A 24,700-nucleotide genomic window follows, 5' to 3' on the forward strand; every position below is an offset into this window, starting at 1 on the left:
TTAGTGGAAAAACAATAGTGGTTAAATAGACAAATCTAATGGTTACATTTCACATGAGATATGCTATGATTTGTCTGCTAGAATTGAAAGTACTGTTGTGACACAGTCAATAAATCAGTCAATCAATACATTTTTATTTGTGACATGAAATGGTACGAGGTATAATTCCAGGAAAATGTTATCCCATCAGCTCCTTCAACTAGCGCATGATTCGTTATGAAGCAGAATGTGGCCGTCAGATCGGCACACAGAAAAAGAGTCACGCGGTTGAACGATATCGGCACTCCAAGATCCAGCCAAGCCTCGGCAAAAGGACACCACAGCTCCCGACATCCTGCTGGAAACCGACGCAAGGACGACGCTCATCTTACCGTCTGACGCCTGCACACTGGCAGAAAGGATGCCCAGCAGAGAAGTTGCAGTCGGTGTTTAATTCCTCCACATTTGCCTCGGTGCCCCTCTGATGTAGGGATGTTCAGAGTTCTTTATTGTCTCTCGAGGGGAAATTTGATTTGCAGTTGGAGGTACACAAAACAACAACACAATAAACAAGGCATAACACATTTTAGCAGCACACAGCCAACAGATTGATTAAGAACAATTTAATCACTTAAAAAGTGGACAGTGTCAATTAAAATCCCTTGAGATTGTCTGGGAAAGTGTTATTTCACTTTGTGTCACTGAGAAGGCCCAAGTGGCACTAATAAAAACTGTGCATTCAAGAGTTGTGCAAGGGAACAGCTTTAATTGCACAAGGAACAAAAGAAAATGTGTACCAGTTTGTTTTTGCTCTAGGGAGCCTATATCTCCACCAAGAGGGAAGAGGAATGAATCCAAGAGTGGGTGGTCAGAGCTTGACAAGATTGACCGTGCCTTCTGCAAAACTGGTCTGTCAAATATCTTTGTTAGAGATGGATGCAGAGATGGTCTTGGTTGTCAGGATTGTAGCCATATTTTGTAGCTGTTGCCACCGTAATGCCAATAGATGGCTGAGGATCGCCTTAACCAATTGCGGTCGTGTTAAAATGAATTTCCATGTCTGCAGTTAAAGTGCTCATATTATTCTTTTTGGCTTTTTCCCTTTCCTGTATTGTGTTATATATCTTTTTTGTGCATGTAATCTGTTTACAAAGTGAAAAAGCCCAAAGTCCACCCCAAAGGCAATTACCATCTCCAACAGAAAACACTGTTCACAAACAGCTCTATTGTAGTCCAGCCTTTACTTCCGTGACAAACGTGCGTCACTTTGTAACACACGTTATAATGCTCGCCTAGCTGCTAGCATGCCACACCCTCATACTCTGCTTCTAACTGGCTTGTAGTCCTTACCTAGCTACTGCGTATGTGTGACTCCCAACAAAGATGGTACAGAAGTGAGATGTCTCACTGTAGCTAAAACTGAGAGCTCAACACACAGGGTGAAAAGAGGAGCTGCAGCAATGTGTAGTACAACAAAAATATGGTTTAAAAAATAAAATTTAATTATGTAAACCTATTCTGATATAACCTCTAAATACAATTCTGAACCTGAAAATGAGCATAATATGAGCACTTGTTGATTGGAGACATTTTGTTGTTTAAGTGGCCAAGTGCATCTGTGACTACCAATTTGTGCATCTACAGTCTATCTTTTACAATAATTATTGTTTCAGTTTTTGTTCTCTGTGATGCAATCAGGGTCTTGACCAGGTTGCATGTTACCAGGTGTTGAAGAAGATCACAAAGCCAACCCACTGTCTCAATAGGTTTTAGTTCAGTTGTGAACCTTATCCCACTTAGACATAGAAAAGGAGAAAGCAACATAAAATGAAATCCCTGGCAAGCTTTTGAGATGTGGATTTTTGTACGAGGAGCGAAGAGAACTTGTCATGAATGACCTATCGCATTGATTTTAAATTGTGACTAGCACATGAATTAGATTATTTCTGTTGGCAGCAGAGCACGTAGCAGGAAAAACCTCATAACACACTTGGTAGTAGAAGGAATACACTGGATCACTTTTGTTTTGGTAGATGTTAAAAATGACATTCACTAAAGTGAAGTCCATTCATGCTCTGAACATATACTGTGGGTGTAGTGTACGTAAAAACAAAAGAGAGAAAAATAATAGAAGGTGCGCCTTCTGCACCTCTTGATGTGGTGAACATGCTGTGCTCGCGCTGTTGTTTATTTGGTTGTCATGACTTTGTGAGTGATTGACATCCTGTCACTGTTCCAGTTGCTCATCCTCAAAGAGGAGAGAGAGCGGACAGCTCTGCAGAGTTGTGTAACTGCGACTTCATGACATTTCATAACATTATGAAGCATTTTGCACAACGGGCTCTAGGACAAGAAATATATACAACGAAAACACTGCTATCCTCGGTTTGGAATTAGTCGGGATAGTCTAAATGGCAAATTGTTCCTCAGCACTATACACATTAGTTTTTATATATACGTGTGTGTGTGTGTGTGTGTGTGTGTATATTGTATATATATATATACATACATACATACATACATACATACAGGTATATATATATACATACATACATATAGGTATATATACATACATACATATAGGTATATATATATACATACATACATATAGGTATATATACATACATACATATAGGTATATATACATACATACACATACATACACACACATATATATATACATACATACACACACATATATACATACACACACACACACACACACACACACACACATATACATATATATATACATACATATATATGTGTGTATATATGTATATATATATTGTGTGTATGTATATGTGTGTGTCTATGTCTATATGTAAGTGTAGATATATCTGTGTGTGTGTGTGTATGTATGTGTGTGTGTATATATGTATGTGTGTATGTATATATATATGTATATATATATATATATATGTATATATATATGTATATGTATGTATGTGTATATATATATATATGTGTATATATATATATATGTGTGTATATGTGTGTGTGTATATGTATATATATGTGTGTGTATATATGTGTGTGTGTGTGTGTGTGTACATATATATATATATATATATATATATATATATATAATCTCTAATCTCTAAAATGACCATAAAGTTGAATCGGTGTCAACAAAAACTGAACATTATAACTTACATTAAGGTATGATTTATTGCTGGATTGTTGTATTAGACTGCATTAGTTTGAGCTAGATGTACCTAATAAACTGGCATAAACAGATGAAAGGAAAATTGAATTTCTGTGTTAATGCCATTACGACAGATTCTTTCTCATCAGCTATATCTGTCATTATCAGTAAACTGTGTGCGTAATGCAAATTGAAACCGAGCTTTCTCTTCATCAGGGTGCATCCTACAGCCACAAAATATATTGTATCACCGCCCTCGTGCACTTAAATTCACCCACACTTGCATTGCATTAATACCTCCTACATGTGATAATGGATTTATCTCTATTGAATGTTTCTCTTTTTCAGCAACTCTAGTAGACCTACAAATGCTTTGGGTTTCAGTTAACATGTCAGAGAGAATCCGCAGTATAATTTTTTGTGTGGAAACATGACATTCAGGGGGCGTTAAAAAAAACCTCTTGGTTTTTTCTTAAAGGTGTCATTGCTCAACATGGTTGGCTTGACTGTGAAAGTGCACTGGAAACAAGAAGTAGGATAATGTCCTCCTGAGGTGTGGTGGTGTGTAGTCTCTATTTACCTGACCGACGCTCTGCTCCGCCCCCATTGCCCACATGAATGTGTACTGTATGACACCGGCCTCCCACTCACTCCCACAGTCTCGCTCTCTTCAAACACACACATACACACACGCAGCAGTAGCAGCAGATTTCCGGCCCCACTCTCACACTTTTTGCCTCACACCTACTCAAATTTTACAGATTCTTGACACCTCGGACAGAGCAAGTCTTTAAAAAAAAAAAAAGGTGAGAATCTAGTCAAATATATTATCAGCTATCTGCATCCAATAATTAACCTTTTGCTCATAACATTTTATGTAATCACTCAAAATCACCAAATATGATTCAAAGCATATATCCTATATTCCATATATTATATCTTCTTTAAACTGTATAACCTTTACTGTGCTCCTTCTAACACATTTAATATTAAATCATTGTTTACAATCAATGACGTGATGTTAGGAGAAAGGCGGCTCAGCCAATGGATAACCCTAACTAGGGGTGCACCGAGCCGATATTAAGATCGGATATCGGTCCTGATATTGACAAAATAGCTGGATCGGGAAAAATTAACAGATCCACGGGCGATCCAGTTTTGATAGTTTTTTTTCCCCCTCTGTCGCACGTGTGTCACATGCTGGAAGAGTTGAGTGTACAAATAAATAAGAATTCAATACATTACATCTATGTTAATTTGTCTTAGTTACGAAAATAATGTTTAGTTAGGAATGTCTGGTGCCTTTAGTCTCTTCCACATGGTAGAAGGAAGGTATAAGGCGGAAGCTACACAGTGTATTATTAATTCTACAACGGTATCGGATTGGTATTGGGTATCGTCAGATACACAAAGCCCAGGCAGCGGTATCGGGACTGAAAAAGTCAGATCGGTGCATCCCTAACCCTAACCTGAAACAAGCAGGAGGGCCTTGAATGTTTGTACTGTAGGCAGAGCTGCAGGTCATTCAGGAAGCCCTGGATGTGTAATTTCATTGAAGACAGGAAATGCATTGGAGATGGCACAACTAACTTTATGGATTAAAGCGTATGGTGTTTCTGGGAAAAAACAATCTAAATAGTTTTTTATTTGTGTTATTTACAGTGTTTATTTTTGTTTCCCCTGATTGCCAAGACTTGGCAGAACAATTTTCAATTCGCCAGAAGTCTTGTTCATTATTGTTCTCTGTTTGATTTTAATACATTTCTCCGAGATGTCTGTACAAACAATTACATAACAATTTATACATTCATCTTTGTTATGACTATAAAGACATGAATGATTCATGCGACATCCCTGCAGCATACATATCCTGATAGCCCAGGTTGTCCTGATGTCTGTAATTTGATTGTGCATTACAGGGTTAAGGTTATACAAGCATTATTACACAAGGAGATCAGGCGATCCAAAGATTGGAAAAAATGGCTTAGCACTCCCACTGCCAGCTCTTGGTCACAAAACAACAGACGTACATTTTTTAGATTGCAAATTAGTTGTATAAAAACAATGGAGCAGATGAAAGTGTGCTTGTTAGATACCTAAGACGTGACACAATCACCTCAACTGGCAAATGTTTTTTTTTTTTTCAACTTTTTTTTATTTTAATTTCAGAATAAATGACATACAGCAGAGGCCATGGTGAACGAAGCATAGCTGAAACAGTATGTCAAGTCCCCTCAAGTCCCTTACCCACCTGCAACCCAACCCAGATCAGGTCCAGACCAGACGGGGACAAAAAACACAGATGCGTTCTCACTTTTTATTCCGCGTTTAGACGTGCGTTATGGGGGGGAAATCTGCGTGCATATGGTGACGCAAAAGTGTGTGAAATGTAATCCACCAAGTCTGGGTGCCTGCATAGAACCTTCCTTCTACTTGTCTCCCTCTCCTCCTCCTCTCTCTCTCCCTCTCCTCTCCCTAGTAGCGTGAAGCAAACAACAAAAGCTGACAATTTTGTCTGGACAGACGAGGAGGTGGAGTTATTGCTCCAAACAATGCACGCACGCACGCACGCACGCACGCACGCACTTTTATAGCCGTGCCCCAGAAGGTGATTTATAAGGGCAGGGTCATGCCACATATTAAAACCTGAACATGTTGACTGGAACCGTACAACAACCGATATGGCACAGAACCCCCCAGCTGGAACATGCTTGTAAATACATTCCTAACAGACGGAGAACAAATTAGCTTACACTCGCACAGTGCGTTTTTACCCTTTAGACGGGAATGCGACGGTGGAACGTTTTTAAGATTTCCACTCTGGAGGGTGGTTTCACTTTTTTGTGTTTTTAAGCCCCAAAAATGCTGTCGCCGACTAAACGAAAGGCACATCTGATCAAATATTTTGTCGTTTTCACCCACGAGCGTATTTGTGTTCTAGGAAAGTTCTAGGAAAGGGGTGGCAAAGTTTTTTTTTTTCTTCACAAATTCCAGCAAACTTTTTACAACTTGTTTATTTACCAGTTATTTGAAAAAAAAAAATCATAAAATACATTCTACTTAAATATTATTGTAGCTGAACTTGTGCTGAATAAAAAAAAAAGTAATTGTACTTTGAAAATATTGCTTACATTTGTTTAAATTGACAACAATATCGGAGCATGTTAAAATCATCAGTGGGCCTAAAATACCCTCAGACCCTGTAGGGTTAAATTGTTTCCATGCCAAACAAGGCACAAGTATTTCTTCTTACTTAACCCCCCAGAATGGGCTCAGCCAGCTCTAGCCATGTCCATTTGTTTTATGTCTGTCCATTTAAAATGTGTAATCCAGCCAGCCATGCATATTCTAATCCCTATTATACAAACATTTCAGAGTCTGTATAATCCATGCCTGAGCATATTCAATGAGCCAACAATATAGAGAGGTTGCTAATGGTGACCACTGATGATTGATATGTATGTGAATGGTGTCTGACATGGCTTTTGTACTGTAAGGCTGCTAGCTAAATGTTCCTCCATTATTTCCTCCCCTCGTTCTGCTTTGTTCCGGCAAGATCCAGGTATTGATTAAGAGGTTGCTAAGCAACAGGCGTAGTTGCCACAGAAGCATGCAGGGGAGAACAGAAAGACAGATAATGTTCTGCTCTGTTACTGTATGGTTTTCCTTCAGCTGTCTCTGTGAGGCTTTTCACTAAAACTTTGGAATCCTTGAGTCCTTTTGAAATGACTGAAACCCACACCTACAGAGTGTTTGCATTCATTTAGTCAATTTGTAAACTCTAGACTCCAGGAGTTACTTAGTGTTACTTAGTGTACTTAGAATACCTACTTTGACACTTTTTTGTTTTAAATACAAACATTCATTTAAAATTTGCAATGTCAGACTCTTAGCTATGTTAAACGTCAGACACTTAGCTAACCTGCTTTATCAGGACTGTGTGTTTGTGTTTGAACAAATTTGACTGACAGCGCTGGCAACACAAGCAAACAACCCCATGTCATCAGATTTTGGTGCTAAACTTTGATTGGTTCACGGAAAGATGCCCCTGCATAATTAAGCGTGTTACACTTTTGGATTAGTTGACGTCAGGCACTGCCAACGTGGCGATTACCGGAGCCAACGAGAGCTGACCATTTTTGAGCTTCATTTTGGCTCTTCAGAAACCTATGGGTGACGTCACGGAGACTATAGTATGTCCATATTTCATACAGAATTATATAATAATAAAATATAAATAAATAACCCAAACTATTCTAACTTTGTCAGAATATTTTTTTTTCATGTTGGACCTCCTCTCTAAGAGAGTATTTGAGAAAAAAGGTTTTCAGGGCCTTTTACAGATTATGCAGATTATGCCAGTAGCCTAAATAATTTTACTTTCAGATTCTGTTTTGGATGAATTTGTCCACTTTGGTGCTGTGTTTTTTTTTTTTCAATTGCAATGACAAAGCATTTTAAATTTGCTACCGCTCCTAGTCGTGCCTCTGACTAGCGTCTTTTCCATAGCAACTACTGAGCCATCTGCCATGCCGAACTGATTGAAAAACCAGGATTTCTTAGATATAAAGTTTAAACTGATGGTCCTAACATGTAGTATTGTTATATTATCTGGCAGACTCCTGTGTCTCTGTGTTGATAATAGCAGTAAGATAGTTTGCATTCACCTGTTTTTATGCACAATTTCAATTTTCACATTAAAAAAATTACAATTATTGTAAAAAGGTTCTTACGCTTGACTGAGTTGGGATCGATAAAAACAAAATGTGACGAAGTGCAACGGAAACCGACTTGGTGAATTAACCATGATGTATTTTTGTTTGTTTCAAAGGGATAAACTGCTGTTGTCCTGCTATGTTGTTATTTGAAATTCCTGTTGTGTAGTAGCATCAGGCCCAAAACCATTGGAACTGCTCAGACTGTTGGATCCTGTGCAGACTGTCGTAGGTGTTTTATTGAAGGAGCGTGGCTGGCTTAGCTTTGTAGGTTCATTCCAAAAGTGTGGCTCATGAATTGCTGAGGGTTTGAAGAGGAATGTCTCTTGACTGGATACCTCTTAAAAAGCATGACTTTGTAGTCAGACGACAATAACAACACATGCTTGCAGGACTATTTTCTATTTTTCATTCACAATGATTTAGCAGGCCCACAGAATGAATTGTTGGCACTCATCAGCTTTTAGCAGCTCCTCGTGCAGTACTGGAAGTTGTGCACTAATAGCTGTATGGTTGGGCTGCTTCCACGAGTGACGTCATGGAGCAGTTTTGCTGTTTTGTTCGAGTTAAAGCTGTGTTCTGCCAACGTTAATGTAATGGGAGGCTGTAAAAGTTCCTGCTGTCGGAGAGCTCAAGCCTTTTGGGCAAACTGACTGTTGGAGCTGTTTGAAGCTGTCGGCTCTCTCCTGTTGCACTGCTCTCTGCTCTTTCATAGCACCACCAGAATATACATGGGAAAAAAAAGCCATTCTCGAAATATGAGTATCAAAGGTATTGTTTGACATGAATTTCGAGCCACGCTGACACTTGTTTTGCAGCGTTTATTTTTCCCTTGAAATTCACTTGAGCTCCCCTCTTCTTATATTTATACAGTTCCACACATTGGAACACAGTTTCACACTGGCAGCAACACATGAGAGTACAAGAATACATTAGTTTTTAATGCTCTGATGTATTTGTCCATTGTACAGATTCTTATGTCTGTATTGTCAAACACAAATAACTATGTTGAATTAAAATATACGTAATGCCTGTTTAATTGCTCATAAGTCTAGAAGAAATAGTTCCAGTACAGCTTCATCTCCATAAACTCAGTTGCCCGTCTATTAGGTCCACCTAGCTAAATGTAGTCTAATATAACAGTGCTGCAATAAATCCTACCTTCATGAAGATTATAATTGAAACACTTTTGACAGAGGGATTGTATTATGAAGTCGGGAGAATTTGTCATAGGTATTACAACTACAACTACCAATTAAAACCAGTCTTTTACAATCTGGCACTGTAAAACTCCACTGGTGCATTTAAGTGTAAAGCATTTTGTTCAAAGGAACCTCGATAATAGGGGATACATATTTCTTCAATACATGAAGAAAATAGTCACATGTCGCCTAGAATCCCTGAAATATAGGAAATATGGATTTTCCGAGAGAGCTTGATTGTCTATTTAAATTGGGCAGGCAGATGGTTTGTTGCCGTTCTCTGGGCATAAACCCATCTTTCAATACGTAACAAATGTGCTATATTTTACCAGAACACAGTCTAAATTTGTGGATTCAAATTTGTTGTTTTGCACCCCACAGGTTCCTCCAAAAAAATGCAGATCTCACATTTGCTGTTCCCTGTAGTCACAATAAAGCAGAGGGCTGAATCACTGTGACTCAAGGCCTGCTATTCTTCTCAGAGATGCATGTTTGTTGTTGTCCAAGGTGAAAATGGGAGAGTGAGCCAGCTATTGTTTCTCTAAAGAAACGTCATCCGCGTTGTCATTTCTGTTTTGCTTCTTGAAATAAAGGTTTGTCCAACCCTGGTTTGTCCAACTATCATGTTATGCCATGTCAGTTAAAGTTATTTTTACCTTTTTTTTTTTTTTGAAGTCCTTTTAGACTTAAAACAAGGCAAGAAGAGCAAAGTCAGCCATAGGTTAAATGCTGTGATTTTACATTTTCCTCATAATTTCATCTGAATCTCTTCACTTGTAATTTCATAAGGCACTTGTATTACAGCTCACATTTAAGCAATCCGTCTTTTTGTATCGGAGAAAGTTGGACAGCTTGTTCTGTGTTTTATTTTCCTCCCATCACTACGTTATTTCAAATGAGAAATCCAATTTACTCTTAACAGCCCATTTCTGTATTTAACATCTTAGCTCGGCTTGACTGGACTCGGCCGCGGTGCCCCGTCCTCCTTTTTCCATTGCAGATTTAGTACCGCCTCGAGGCGAGCGTGGCTGGTCGTCATAGCGACGCTGAAGGAAACTGCCGTTACCTAACGCAACACACAGAACGTTGAAGTTGTGTTGTTTTTGACTCTGGGCATGTGGCTGTTACCACATGCAGACGTCAAATTTTGTTTCTAAAGAAGCTGGAGGCAGCAAAAAACCTGACCAGTCAGTAGTCTGCAGGTTTTCACGTCACCTTTGGGTATCGCCTCAGCTCGCTTGGAACCTCGATGGAGGGGATACTAAAAAAAGTACCTGTTAGCGAGTACCAGGTACTTTTTTTCATAATGGAAAAACAAAAAAGGAGAGTAGAGGCGAGTCGAGCAGGTACCACGTAATGGATAAAGTCAAGTGCAGTCATACACACTGATGCATTAATAAAAAGAATCACATTAACCTGAACTTGAACATTATTGTTGGACCAGTGCAAGGCTCTTTATTAAAAATGTAATTATAGCCAGTCAGTGTTGTCCACATCTGATATGATGGTGGTTGTTCCACGCAGGTCACATAGTCCATATGGTTGTATTACTTTTGTGTGAGATGTATGAGCAAGAAAATCATTTGTGATGTGTGGGAGGATTTTACTCAACAGTAACAAAACTTACTTCACTAAAAAAGCTGCTCACCCACCATTAGTCTGGCTGTGGAGAGTTGTTGCTTTGCATTGTCTAAATGAGGCCTGAGCTGAACATATCGTGCTCAGATTGTCGTGCCCCAGCACTCCCAAATAAAGTACTAGTGTCTTAAAGGAAAAAGAAAAAACTGTAATGTTGAAAAAAAATTGTAAAAACAAAATGTTATAAACAGTAGAAACAGGCACCATGTGAGCACAGTATATACAAAAAAAATTGACACAGAGCCAAGAAAGGGCCTCAAGACTGCAGTAACAAATAACCTTCCTTAGTTACTATATTGAACTAAAAAAAAAAAAAAAAGTTGAATTAATTAAAACTACATTGTGTAAGAATTTCTCCCATCTAGCGGTGAAATTTAATATGACAACCAACTGAATATTACTTTCTATCCCCTCCCATTCCGATCGCGTTAGAACTCCTACGGTGGCCGTAGTATTCCAAGAAGTACGACTTCGTCCGTGTGTGTTCCTTCCAGTGTAATAATAGTTTTACGTTATTTTGGTACCATTTCATTGCTAACATCAGCTATCAGGTTCCCAAACATATGCAAGCTAATGTTAGTAAAGTATCAGGGCTATCGTTATTCTGCATATTGTACGAGATTAATAGTGTACGGCAATGTTTACAGCGTAGGAGAGAAGCAACGGAGGTTTGTGTTTTTAATATATTGCTCTGAGTAGTATGAACAATCATGTCAATGAAACCGAAATGAGCTCTTAGTATCTCCATCGTTTACACGCAGCTGTCTGTGTTACAACTGCACATGACGTGAGTCGTGTGCCAGGGAAATCACGACACATGATTACATTTATGTTACAAGGTAGACAGTCCTTTTTCAACATTGACGCGTGGAAAAGTATCCTAGATGTCGTTCTAGAGTTATGCACTACCATGCTATAGTTAGCCAAGCAACTATAAAACTTTGAATTTACACAAATAGGCAGAATTACCTGTCGAGAAGAAAGCGGGCAACTTTGGCGTCCCTTTTTAAAATCCTTGCTCCTTATAAGCTCTTTCCATCTTAGAAAAGCCACTCCAATATTAACTTTGGTCTTGTTGCTTTGCCTGTCGCGTTGTTGTTTAAATTCTCTGTTTAACTTCCTTGGCGACTCTGTTACATGTCCTCGAGAATAGGCATGAATCTCCATCTTCAACCGGCTTTCAAATCTGCCGGCAGTCGCTGAGTAATCTTCTCCCCCTCCCTGGCATTCGTCACAGTGCCGCTGAGTGTAAAAGCACGAAACGCGGAGGTATGTCCCTCTTTGGCTAATGTATTTTAAAGATGGTAGAATACATTCGAGCGACTTGCTCGTATATATTCTGAATGATTCTGAATGGCCGATTCTACGCCTACGAGAATACTTTGAAGTAGAAATAATTACACATGAATAAGCACATATTTGTGAAAGAACAAAGGGTTTTCTGCTAAGAATCAACTCAAAAAATTACACAATGGAGCTTTAAATTACCAAAGATGAACTGGTACTTAGAGATCTTGGGGGGACATATCCGTACTTGATGTTTTCTAGCGATCAGGCTAATAAGTGTTGTGTCAGAGTCCTTTACACCTTCAAGACAGAAACAATTGGATAAAAACAATACTTCATTCATAACCTCACTCTTAAATATTGGCATTGATTTTAATGAATCAATTCACACAGATGCACATACTGTAACGCACACACCGTCACATGGACACACACCTGTCTGTTGCAGACTAAAATCTGGCTTCGCAGTACAGGCCTCTGCTCTGCCTTTTTTTACCACTTCTGTTGTCCTTTTTTAAATTGTTTTATCTTTAGAGATCTTTATTTATCGTAGAGCTTAAATGAATCTGCAACTATTTTGATCACTGATTGATCGTTTAATATTTCATACCAAAAGAGAGTTTCACCTTCTCAATGGCGAGGATTTGCTGCATTTGGGCGTTGGACTGACAAAACAAGGAATGTTGTGATATAATTTTCCACTAACATTTTATGGACCAAATTATGGATCAATAGATAGCATTTTAATTGTAGACTTTGTCAACATTATACTGGTAGTTGAATTTATTGTAATGTCGTAAGTTGTTTTAAGAATATGCTATGATCAAGGGTACATTTAAAATGGCCTTTTTTCTGTCCAATTTCAAGATACAGATTAAAGATTACTTGTTTGTAGAAAAATCCTGAAACAAGAGTAACTGCTCGTGGAACAAGCAGATTTATCTCACTTCACTGGCAGAATGGTTTCTGTTATTTCCCTTAGGGATGAATCTGAGCCCAAATGATCTTTTAAAAATTGTAAATGCTGTTTCATAGGCTTTCATACCTTGAGGAAAAAGTACAGTTCTTGGGGGAAACATTTTTTGAACGTTTGGTATGAAAGAGCTCAGATTTGTGTCAGCTTTCAATCTAAAAATACCTAAATACATTATTGCATGAAAAATAATTCTCTATACTCACTGTTTCATTGTGCCCACCCCTGCCTCATCTCTTTTTGTGTGACTCAATAATGGTTGCTGCTGCCTCTTTTGTCTGAGCTGAGAGTGGAAGTAGAAGGGGTCTGACCTCCCCTCCTCCTAATCTTCACCCTCTCTCTCTCTCTCTCTCTCTCTCCTCCTCCTCCTCCTCCTCCTCCTCCTTCTCCTCCTCCTCCTGCCATTAGCTCTCTTTCTGGAGTTGAAAGATAAAAATCTTAGCTATGTTAATCATTTTCTGGTCGAGTGGCACCACACAACTTAAGGCATTGCGATAAGGAGGGGTGTGTGTATGTGTGTATGTCAGAGAGAGAAAAAGAGCAGCCTGTCAACGTATGATGTACGAGTTCAGTTTGCCTGGCAACAGGTGAAAAGACTAAGATGAGACTGTTGATAGTATGGTTTGAGCTTTTCTCACCTCTGTCCTCTTTCTACCACCTGCACCTCCTGCATGCCTCATCATCCCAAGCTCCCCCTTTGATGAGGTGTGGATCACTTTGACCCTGCGACTAATAAGTAAAGCAGTAACTGTCATAAAAAATTCAAGAAGCCGATCTGCAATTAAAAAAACGGTTTGATGATGTTGAAAGTAAATGTGACATTTGAACAGCACAGATCCACTGGGTTTATCTCCTCTTGAATGTGTTTACATTTACTTTGACGAACACAGTGTTACGTGTGCGTTGTATGTTTGTTTTCTGTGTTTGTGAGGAGTGGGCTGAGGAAGAGGTTCGCCTGATGTCAGAGGTTGTTGTGGGTGTATGAGTCATACCGGGGGTGGTGGCGGCTGGTGTGACGGTTTGACGACATCGCCTGCTGGAACAGATGGTTTCAGTCACCATGGGGTGGGGGGGGGGGTTACAAAGGCTGTTCCACTCTTGAAGGAATAAACTCTGGAGGATTCAAGGTGCAAAATTATATTTATATAGTGAATGTTCAAATTTTGCAAGCCACTCAATAGATAACCATTGTGTTTTGCGCTGGCAAAACTACTAGCCACTTGCATATTGTACCAGCATTTGGCTGCTAGATGATGTTAACTTTGTACCCTGTTTGGGGTTATTCAATTTAAACATTTCCTCTGAAGTTGCATAAATTGATCTTGACGTATCACTTTTTCATGTTGTTTGGACTTAAACCAGGCGAGACTTGTTTTTCATTTTCCTTTGGCACAGGCAACATCGACCTCTGCCAAATCAGCTTTTTGTCCTAAAACACAGCCATTAGACACTAAAATTAGCCTTTTTTCCGACCCAGTATAATCAACCAGTTGACTTATGAAGTGTGTTTTTTATTTATAATTAACATAAATGTATTATTCAGTTTTGACTGCTCCAAAGAGCATAAAAGACCTTAACTTGAATGTTGCTCGCTCTTTGACTTTAATGTATTTAATTTGATATTGATTTATTTATTAAGGGTATGTATTTCATTGCTTATTTTAAGGGGCATTCAGTTGACTCTGATCATGTCATCAGGGCAATTTCTGCTTTAGTTTGGAAACAAAAATGTTAACAGGTTTTTGAAAGGTATTGACATTTGCCAGGCCGGGGTCTATCTAAAGATGCAAAGGAGTTGCACTATGGGAAATGTAGGATCCATTATTTTTGAAAGTTCAGTCATACTAGATAGAGACTAAAAATTAACAATATCTTGGCCGATTTTCATCCTTTTTTTTGGGGAGTTTAAAAAAAAAAAAAAACTCCCAAGTCCCCCACCTTTGTAGAAGTGCATTGATAACTCGCTGGAGTACCCCTTTATTTACTGCTGTGTTAATATCATTGTCTACTATTTAGAAAGAGATATTTGTACTTTTCATTATATTTGTATTACAGTAACATGTTTAATCACTTATTGGTTTGTATCACTGTCTGTTATTGTTATTATTGATGAAAATAATAACTGCAATACTTCCTTTTGACTTGATACAATCAAAACAATTTTTAATCATCTTGTCAATCATTTCACATCATAGTAGTGGAAAAATACTTACAGAGAAAATCAACGTTCCCATTTTGTTCATGTGAACTAGTTCATTGAGGTTGTCTTATGACAATGCTCAGGGCATTCCTGTATCACCTTAAAAAGGGAGACTCATTGTGAGAAAAACAAATCAGGAGAGTGGAATAATCATATTGTTCCAGTGAGTCAACTAATATGCAGAGGGCAATAACTGGTTATCACGTTTGACAACTATATTACTGAAGTTCGAATAGTAAATATTTTCACTGCACAGTACTTGGAAAAATTGTATATTACTACTAACGTTTACGATTACACACAGAGTGCAATGCATGGAGATAAAAAGAGGTTCTCCTTGAGGGAAAAGGGCAGGATTTATCTCACAGACAGGCCTACTTTTAAATTACCAAATATCTGAACTGGAACTGGGATGGTTTGAAGGGGCTCCCCAAAGGCTTCTACACATGGAGTTACAGCACTGTGGCAGCGAGCCTGTAAAACTCATTACAGCAGGCGGTATGAAGGTGATAGCATAGTTGAGTTTTAATTAAATTGGTAACTTACAATGTGTGACACATTGTATGATGACATTGTGAGTTTTCTTTTTTTTTTCACATCAATAATGAGTACATTTCTACATCACTGCAGCTAGGTAAAACCAGCTGCTGGGGCTCAATACAATTTTTTAGCTGATGTGAAGGTGGTCATTACCATGTAGAAGCAGCGACTATTGAATTAATGTTTTTTCCAAGTTGTAGTCATCGGTAGAAATAATAACTTCAGGACAGAATCAGTAACCGCTACGTTGTGTGGATTCTGTCGAATCTTTTAAAAAGCAGCTGAAGACTCTGCTGTTCAAGCAGGCTTTTACTTAGTCAAGTGGGTTTTATGGTTGTTTATGTTTTCTATTTGTATTTCATTTTGCTTGTATTGTGACTTCTTGTGTTGTATTGCATTTTATTGTGAAGCACTTTGTGATTTTTATCTGTGAAAGGTGCTATACAAATAAACTTTACTTACTTACAAGTCATTAGGGGTGGGGGGGAAAATCGATACAGCATAGTATCGCAATATTTTCTGTGGCAATACTGTATCAATACACAGACGCCAAGTATTGATCTTTTATTATATACTGTATGTGTTGGTCAGTTTGTCTGCTTGACAATCCCATTTTGCAGCAATACAATTGAAGTGAGATGAACAAACAGAGAAATGTATCTTTTTAGATAAAACAGATGTTGACAAAGTTTCCTTTTGGGGACATAATTTGAAATTGGGAAAAATTTGAAGTTGGAAAAAAGGTAATGAATTGCAATATATCGCAGAATATTGCAATGTTTAAAATCGCATCGTGATGATATTTTATTGTAAGGCCTCTGGTGATTCCCACCCCTAATAGTCATGGGATCAGACAAAATGAAGAGAAATTTTCACTTCTCAGTATTTGATCCTCTTTTAATTTATATATCATCTAGGTGTTTTTTCTTTTTTCTTTTTAAAAACATATACCAATTTTATGTCTCATAAACCACAGGGTATACAGAGGAAGTGTGTTGCATCTACCAAAATATTTTAATAATGCGCTCTACATGAAGCAGCTATATTAAAATAAATTATTTAAATTCCTTTTCAATTCCTCAATTGAAATTGATATACTGTATAAAAGCCACCAGAAATGTCACTCTGTCTACTTTCCACTAAATGTGAACATTTAAAAAAATATTTTATATAGTGTCGCTAATTAGCTTCTAATAAGCAAATGACATGATGACGATGATGAATTTTTGGTGAAGTCATAATCATGCTAAAATTGATAGAATGGATTATTTCTGTAAAAGGCTGTCAATTTCTATAGGTTTCTGTAGTTAAACATTCTCTAGAAATTGATCTATTAAATCCACTTTCCAACTGAATTGTCTAAAGTGGGACTTGATCTGATGTCATTCAGGGAGCAGATACCAAGGAACATTACATCCTCCACTGACAACTAATATGTGTAATAACAAAGAACATGCTGCACAGAGTGTTATTTTGTCCCTGTTTTTTGTACACCTTGTAGATTGTTCCAGGCTTGAAAATCAGTGTTTAACACATGCAGAGAAGTGTAAAAGGAGTAATTGTATGCAAAGAAAATGTTGCCTGTGAGCCAGTTTGGTGTGACTCTCCAAATTTATTCTTATTTTTATCAGAAGATTCTGGAAACTTTACACAAATAATGTTCCCGCCTGCCTCAGAGGTTAAAAATTACAGTCTACATTCTGTAAGTTTATGTGGGTGAGAATTTAATGGTTATCAGTGAACATTTTATGCTATTGGATGCAAGCAAAATAGTCATGATCCCAGTACATAAATCTAAGTTAAGGCTGTCTGATGTTGTTATAAAATTGATGCAAAGTAACTTTTTTACACTAAGCAATGAATCAGGTAAACAGACTTTTGCAGATACACTTCCGAACACGTTCCAATAGTTTCAGTGTCACTTTTATTTGTAAAATATTCACATTGAAAAGTAATAGGCATTGTTGTGGCACTGACTTCACAGAGGCTCACAGCACTAACAAACACACCGTTTATTTAGTGCACATGCATCATGCTAGATTCAAAGCCCTTACAATATTAACTGTTCTTTGCACTTAAACTCAACTTGTCCACATGGTCGGAGAAACAGTTTGTGTTGCTTCAGTCTGATTTTGGATGTGAAGTTTGTTAGTTTATCCAAAAACAACCTCAATGAACTGTGGTTTCCCCTCCAGGCTCCAGAGAGGCTAATAAACTAAACACAAGCTATTAAACTAACTAAACACAGCACACACAGTAAATAGCAACAAACACATACACACAGCCACAGACTGTAGTAAAAGCTGAATGGCACAATGGTGCACGTCACAGCTTTTGCAGCTGTTGACAAAGCAGCAGAAGCAGTTCTTGTGCAGAGACAAATCCACTGATAAAGCTGTTGATGTTCAGACTCTGTTTGATCCCTTGCTCTTCTCTATGGAAAGATTCATTGGCTTGTCTTCCATATTACAGTATAGAGTTGTACTTTTTGTATGATAGCCAATGCAATGCAATTTAAATATCATAAATGCTAAGTTGATCTGGATCATTCTGAATTCCATAAATACTAGCTTACAAAGCAGTGTAAAGGTTGAATCACTCACTGTTACCCCAAACCTATCAAATCCTGTGTTTAAAAACCAGCATTGTGCAGTAAAGATATAAAACACTGTCCTGTGAGACATTCCAAACCCACCTCTTCTTCTCCCATCCAATGACACATTACAGCTCAGCACGTTACAAGATCTTAAAGCCAATACCTTATGTTAGCGGGGTGGATATAAAATCAGGCACTACTCTTTTACTTATCTACCTCCCCTTCTCCCCTCTCTTTTTTCTATTTCCCTTTATCCTACTTGACAAAGTGCAGGGCCTCAGCCGCTACCACAGAGCCTTTGCTGCTGTCGAGGCTGGTGACCAACTTGAAGCCTGATTTCAGCGCTAGCATCACTGTCTCTAGTTTCAGACAGTCAAGCGTGCACAAGAATGTGCTGTCCTCCTTCAGCACGAGCCGCGATCCCGGCTCCGACTTGATGAAGTGTCGAAACTGGATCACGTTGGACGACACCACAAATTCTTCCGGAAAGCCATCCAGGCGACTCTTGGAGATCTGCACCAGTCGCCCTTTGACCTTGTCGATGAAGGCGGAGTCACTGCAGTACACCTTGAGACCCTGCGACCTCTCATGGCTATCCGTCATCTCCAAAAAGGCGGCCTCCCGCTGGGCCGTCCTCTGACTTTCCCACTCGACCACGGCTTCCACCAGTTCACTCAGATGGTAAAAATCAGCCTCCCGTCGCAGGAGCCCTACTTCCCGGAAGTCGTCAGGCAGCTGGAGCTCTCCGGTTCGGAGGTAGTTGAGCACATGGCGAAAAACTGGACCATCTCTATCAATGAATGGGTTGCCCATGGAATCGGTGTGCTGAACCGGCTTCTTACCGTTGGCCAGCTCTTCCAGAAAGGAACCCTGGTGTTTGGCAAGGGTGGTCCGGTGGGCAGTGTACAGGAACCCCCCTACATTGATGGTGATGGTGCCTGAAGAGGGCTTCTTAAAGCTCTTGCTGGGCTGCAGCAGGTCAGGGTTGATGTGCCTCAGTTCACTTTCCATCCTTCTGAGGTTCCATTCCATTCTCTAGTCACCCTCTCCAGCCTCGACCCAGCCGCCTTGGAGCTGGTGTGTCTGCAGTACAAATCAAGTCTGTTTTTTTCTTCTCTTTTGGATCTGGCTGTTTGAGTTTTTGCTGCTGCTGAGAAAATGAAAAGGTGTTGTCAGCTGTCGTATAGTGAGAGTGAATGTTTTTGAGAGTGTGTGATGGTGGATGGGTGAGTGCTGTCTGGCAGGAGAGCTACAGTGAACTGGGAGCTGAAAACAGACTGTTTCTCTGTGCTGCTCGGTGTCCCTCCTCTCCCTCTCTCTCTCTCTTCAGGAGTGGGTGGGCAGGCAGCGTCACATTCAGGGAGGAGAGAGTGGACATATAAAAGCAAACAACAGAAGGGTACGGACTCTGGAGCGCTTCCGTTCTTGCTTGCTCTCTTTCCCTAATTATCTTTGATAAAAAGATTACACACACATGCACCAGATACGGGGGGGGGTGTTGCTTCCATAATTTTTGTGTTGTGAACTGTCTCAGCTTGTGTGAGTCTGAATATTAAACTCCCTTTGCAGCCAAATCCATCTGTTTACCACACAGTGCTACATGTGAACTGGAATCTGTTTGAAAAGGAGTTTAATTTGGGGCTTTACTGCCATGTTTTTTCTCATATCTGGTTATGACAAGGAGAAATAGACTGCTAGCATTATGTAAATGAAAGCAATGGGATGCTTTTAAACATGCATATCGTGTTTTCTTTCTTGCAAAATAACAAGCAGTCCTTTCAACATCTTGAAAGCATGTTTCAAGATGTGCATTAATTGGGTGCGTGTGCGTGTGTGTGTGTGTGTGTGTGTCTTGTGTGTGCGCTGACTTTCCTGTGGAGGAAATGGACCAATTACAGTTGGTGGTGGTCTGGTCATGATGGACAGGATTTGAATTGGCTAATGCTTTGGCCTCATTGACTTTACAAATAAATGGACGGTTCAGTGATGTCATCCAGTGGTTTGTGAATTACCGTTTTGAAGCCTTGAGTGTGGAAATTTGGCTATCTTGATTTTTTTAATCAAGTAAAAAGTAGGGTCATTTTCTCATAGACTTCTATGAGCCGACTTGTTTTTGCAACCAGTGGCGTTGCCCCTTGCTGGAAATGAGATACAATGCAGGTTTAAGGCACTTCCGCATTGACTACACTTTTCAGATCCAGAAGCCCTTGTAATTTATTTTGGTAAGAATGCCTCATACCACCACTGTGTGTTTTCCATTTTTGATTAATCTGTGGTTTTCTTTTCAATGAATAATACGGTGCATAAAATGTAAGAAAATAATGGAAATTGTTTAAAACCCAAAGATATTCAGTTGACGATGACATAAAACAGAGCAAAGCACCATATCGATCGACTAAACAATTAATCGACTAATTGTTTTAGCTCTACAATGTTTTCCATAGTATAACATTTTGTGATTAAAAAGGATGTTATTTTTTTACTCTGAAGCGGGACACAGTATAACAAGGGTGTCTGTTGGTGTTTACCTTCTTATTTATACCCTCCCTCTCTGTACAGAGAGCCTCCACTGCTGTGAGTGTGACTTCATGTGGAGTTACACTCTGGTTCCACCCCAGTGGCCCTTCATGACGGTTTGTTAAATGGCCATGAAGTGCTGCAGAGCGGGCTTTCCTTTAGGCACTTTGTCCCATCTCTGCCGGGCTCTGTTGGAGTGGGCGCTGGGTTGTTTGTCTCCTCCGCAGCTAACTTTGGTTAAATATCCAGCTCTACAACTACTTAAGTGATTGTGTAGTGCGTGTGTGTGTGTATAATTTCATGTTTCTCAGTATTTCTTCAGGCACCGTTTTGAGAAATTTCAAAACCATGGGGCAAGTAAAAAATGGCACAAAACAAATGCTTGTATGTTAAACTCTCTGTACTGTGCATGAACTTCTTATTTTACAAACACACATGCACAAACAGTCAGACGGATAACCTGCACTCAGAATGTTATCTCTATGCTGGATCTGACCCCAACAAGATGGGTTGTGACCTACTTCACTTTGTTGTTTTTTTTACAGCAGGAAGGCAATGCTAGTCAATTTGCATAATTTATCAGCACTTGGACAGGAGTCTTAGCCTGACAAGCCAGGCCCACATCAAGATGTTGGGTCTGGGAACTCACCATTGGCAGGGCTCAATCCGAGGGGCAGGATAAACGGTTGTCTTTCATATTCCCTCTGCATGCAATAGGATAGCGCTACAACCAGGCAGAGCAACCAAGAAGGTAGCGAAGCTAGTTGATGGATTCAACTTTTACCGTATCCGGTCGGCAAAACTCCGAACACATCTTCCTTTTTTAAGAATGACTTTAGTGCCGTTCTTTGTTCTTCTCTCAAAGAAAAGCTTAACTCCAAGTCTTCCAAAGGCCAAAGCCGAAAGACCGCTGTTCTCCAGCAGCAGCAGCAGCAGCAGCCATAAGCCCGCCCACCGACTCTATACACAATGTGATTGTGATTGATTGGCCCGGCTCGCAAGCCAACGGAGAGTTGCTAGACTGACCATGGCTGCAAAATACATTTGCTGCTGCTAAGGTGAGTTTAGATTTCTAGGCTATAGGAGTCTGGCAATGACAAAATACCTGGATTGTGGCAGTTTATGTCACTGCAGGGCAGCAGAAACGGTGGGCGTGCTTTGCAGGGATATTTGTGTCTCAGTCTACTCGGTGGCCAAATATTGTTAATTCAAGTATTTCACTGATTATGACTTCCTGTCCTGAATATCACAGACAAAGTAGCAGGGTACTGGGATGATAGATTAGATGAGATTTAGGGCTGCAACTAACAATTACTTTCATTATCGATTCATCTGGAGATTATTGTTTCAATTAATATAGAAATCGTTTGGTCTATAAAACATCAAAAAACTGTGAAAAATGTCCATCCCAGTTTTCCACAGTCCAAGATGCTGTCTTCAAATGTCGTGTTTTGTCTCACCATCAGTCTAAACCCCAAAGATATTCAGTTTAACTGAGATGCTAGAACCAGTGATTTTTTTGTGTCATTTTTGCTTAAAAAATTACTTAAATGATTAATAGATTATCTAAATGGTTGCTAATTGATTTTCAGTTGATTAATCGACCGATCGTTTAATCTCTAATTAGAATACATTAAAATGTAAAGATTGCAGTGAGAAAGTTGAGCTGTTACACATTTTTTAAGTAGTAATGATTTACAATAATACGGTTATAAATAAGTACAGAGGAGGTTATATACACATACCCAAATTTCGAACAGATATGTAGAATTGTGGGGGAATGTAATGTCTCCAGTACAACGTGGTTTATAAAGTAACAGCATTAGCACTTGCAAAATCTTTTGTGCATCATGAAAGTTGGAAAGTTTAAAGAGATGTGTCCAGATAAAAAGTGACCTTTTGTTTACTACCTCACTGGACCATTGAAAACAGTTTCTACATGTTGTGAGAGTGACTGTACAAAGGAACTTGATGGCTTTGGTGTTAATACTGACCCTACAGACATAAGAGCTTTGTGCAACTACCCAACATTAATGGGTGTATGCTACTTTCTGACCCCTAAATTCACTCATAGTTTGGTAACTGTTTGATTACTTCTTATTGTGTGCCTCAAACCACTAATGCTCCTCTTATCAAGGACCATCTCTCACTTAGCAAAAAATGGATAAGGTGCATTATGTTCTGGTCCATATAGTTAGAAAGAGCAACTGTATTTTCTCAGTGATGCTCCGATTCACCATCTTTGCGCCCACGATCTTGCCTTTTTCAAAGTCTGTGGGATCACACTTGAGACCACTTCTCAGCCGTCCGTTCACATGCAAAGTAGATGTAGAACTGAAGGTGCTGTTGCATGCAGCTGTTTATTTAGCAGCGCAGATGAAAGAGGAGAGACGATTTATATTTTTCTTGGCCCGTATTTATGAAACTTAAATACACTTCAGAATGCTCCACAGAGAAATTTGAAGTAAATCAAATGTGTGTTTGAAGGTTAAAGCTAACAAGAAAGCAGCAGCTGTAAATAGTACAATAGATCAATGAGATGTTTTATTTTCTTTTTTTATCTCAGAAGATGCTCTTTGTCTCTGTACGGGACCCAATTAGAACCACAACAGTGTGATTGCTCTTGGTCAATATAAGAGACCTCATTAGCTCTCATAAATTTGCATTTTTAAGTCAAAATAAATAAAAATATATATTTTTACAGGTACAGTTTTGACCCACATCACTACAATTAAATTTTTTTTTTCTGTGTGCAAGAGCATTCAAAACGTATTAAAATTTTCATTTAAGAGATCACAATCATGAAAAAAATCTCAGCCCTTTTCCTGGCAAACTAAATAAAAATAAGGTGATCAAACTTTGTAGACTGCAAACCTGAGCAACAGGTGTGTTGCATATGTGCAACAGGTTGTCAACTACCATGAAAGCTAGTGCTGTAAATGGAGGTGCATTGCAGAGGAATACAAATTTATTTGAGTTGAAACACTCAATTTAAGCCCAGCTGGTTACTAAAATACGGCGTTTTGTGTTTATCTGGGGGAAGATCCCAGAGTGACAGCTCTCTCTGTCTCCATGGCCATTTTCTAATCATAAGTGATTAGTGGCGTCATCATCAACAACATTCAATTGGAATTGCAAACGAGGCCAAGATGCAGCGGAGAGGATTGTGGGAGGTTTGACCTGCTTTCTGCCTCCTGTTCATTAAAATTGGCACATCAAGGACGATTGTTATCTTCAAAGTCAGTGAGAATCTGTTTGTCACAGCTGTTGTGTCTCTATCAACTGAAAGCTTAGGACATTCAAATCGAATTTCCCAAAATGCTGCAAGCAAGGACTCTCCTTTTTAAAGGTGATAAATTATTCATAGAGCTGCTCTAAGAGCTTGTGGTGTAACATATAGTCGCTGACTGCTGTGAAGCTGGCATGGCAACCACTTAAAATAGGGTCTTGTATGAGCGCAGAGCTGTCAATCACTTGCTTTATCCATTATGGAAGTGTGTCTACTGTATAGAGTCTTTGTGTGTGTCAGGTAAAGTTAATCTAAAGATATCAGCATTTTATTTGTAAAGAATGCATATTGTCCTGGGTTTCAGTGGAGCATTATTGTCACATGGTCTGCATAATGTTTTATGGACTTTTTAAAATGTTCAATTTTGATATGAAGCTTGAATGTTGTTACAAAATGTGAGTAGTCAGGCGGTTCAGTACAAACCTTTTAAACCACTTTACATATTAACGCATGAAATCTATAGTGATCTACAATCATATAACATCAGTGAGAAAGGATTAACACTCTTGTTAAAAATGAAACCGCAACATGGAAAAATCTAAGTTGTGGAGGCATGAGACCTAGAAAGTCAGACATGTTGCCGGAGGTAAAATACAGTGACAAGGTTTTTTAATTG

General features: G+C 39.0%; 2 protein-coding genes across 2 annotated transcripts in view; one reads left to right on the plus strand and one right to left on the minus strand.

Annotated features, from left to right (window-relative positions):
* The window catches only part of LOC120570655 (general transcription factor IIF subunit 2-like), a 52,594-nt gene that overhangs the window by 6,764 nt on the left and 21,130 nt on the right, over window positions 1-24,700 (plus strand). The gene's annotated exons all lie outside the window — the stretch shown is intronic.
* On the minus strand, window positions 17,590-19,581 carry kctd4 (potassium channel tetramerization domain containing 4). The gene has a single exon (XM_039819132.1). The coding sequence runs from the start codon at window positions 19,308-19,310 to the stop codon at window positions 18,534-18,536; it is 777 nt and encodes a 258-aa protein (XP_039675066.1). The 5' UTR covers window positions 19,311-19,581; the 3' UTR covers window positions 17,590-18,533.

Source organism: Perca fluviatilis, chromosome 12 (genome assembly GCF_010015445.1).
Source record: "Perca fluviatilis chromosome 12, GENO_Pfluv_1.0, whole genome shotgun sequence".
Lineage (NCBI taxonomy): Eukaryota > Metazoa > Chordata > Actinopteri > Perciformes > Percidae > Perca > Perca fluviatilis.

Bases quoted from the DNA above. Each gene is read 5' to 3' on its own strand.
- kctd4 (XM_039819132.1), bottom strand. From the start codon at position 19,310: ATGGAATGGAACCTCAGAAGGATGGAAAGTGAACTGAGGCACATCAAC.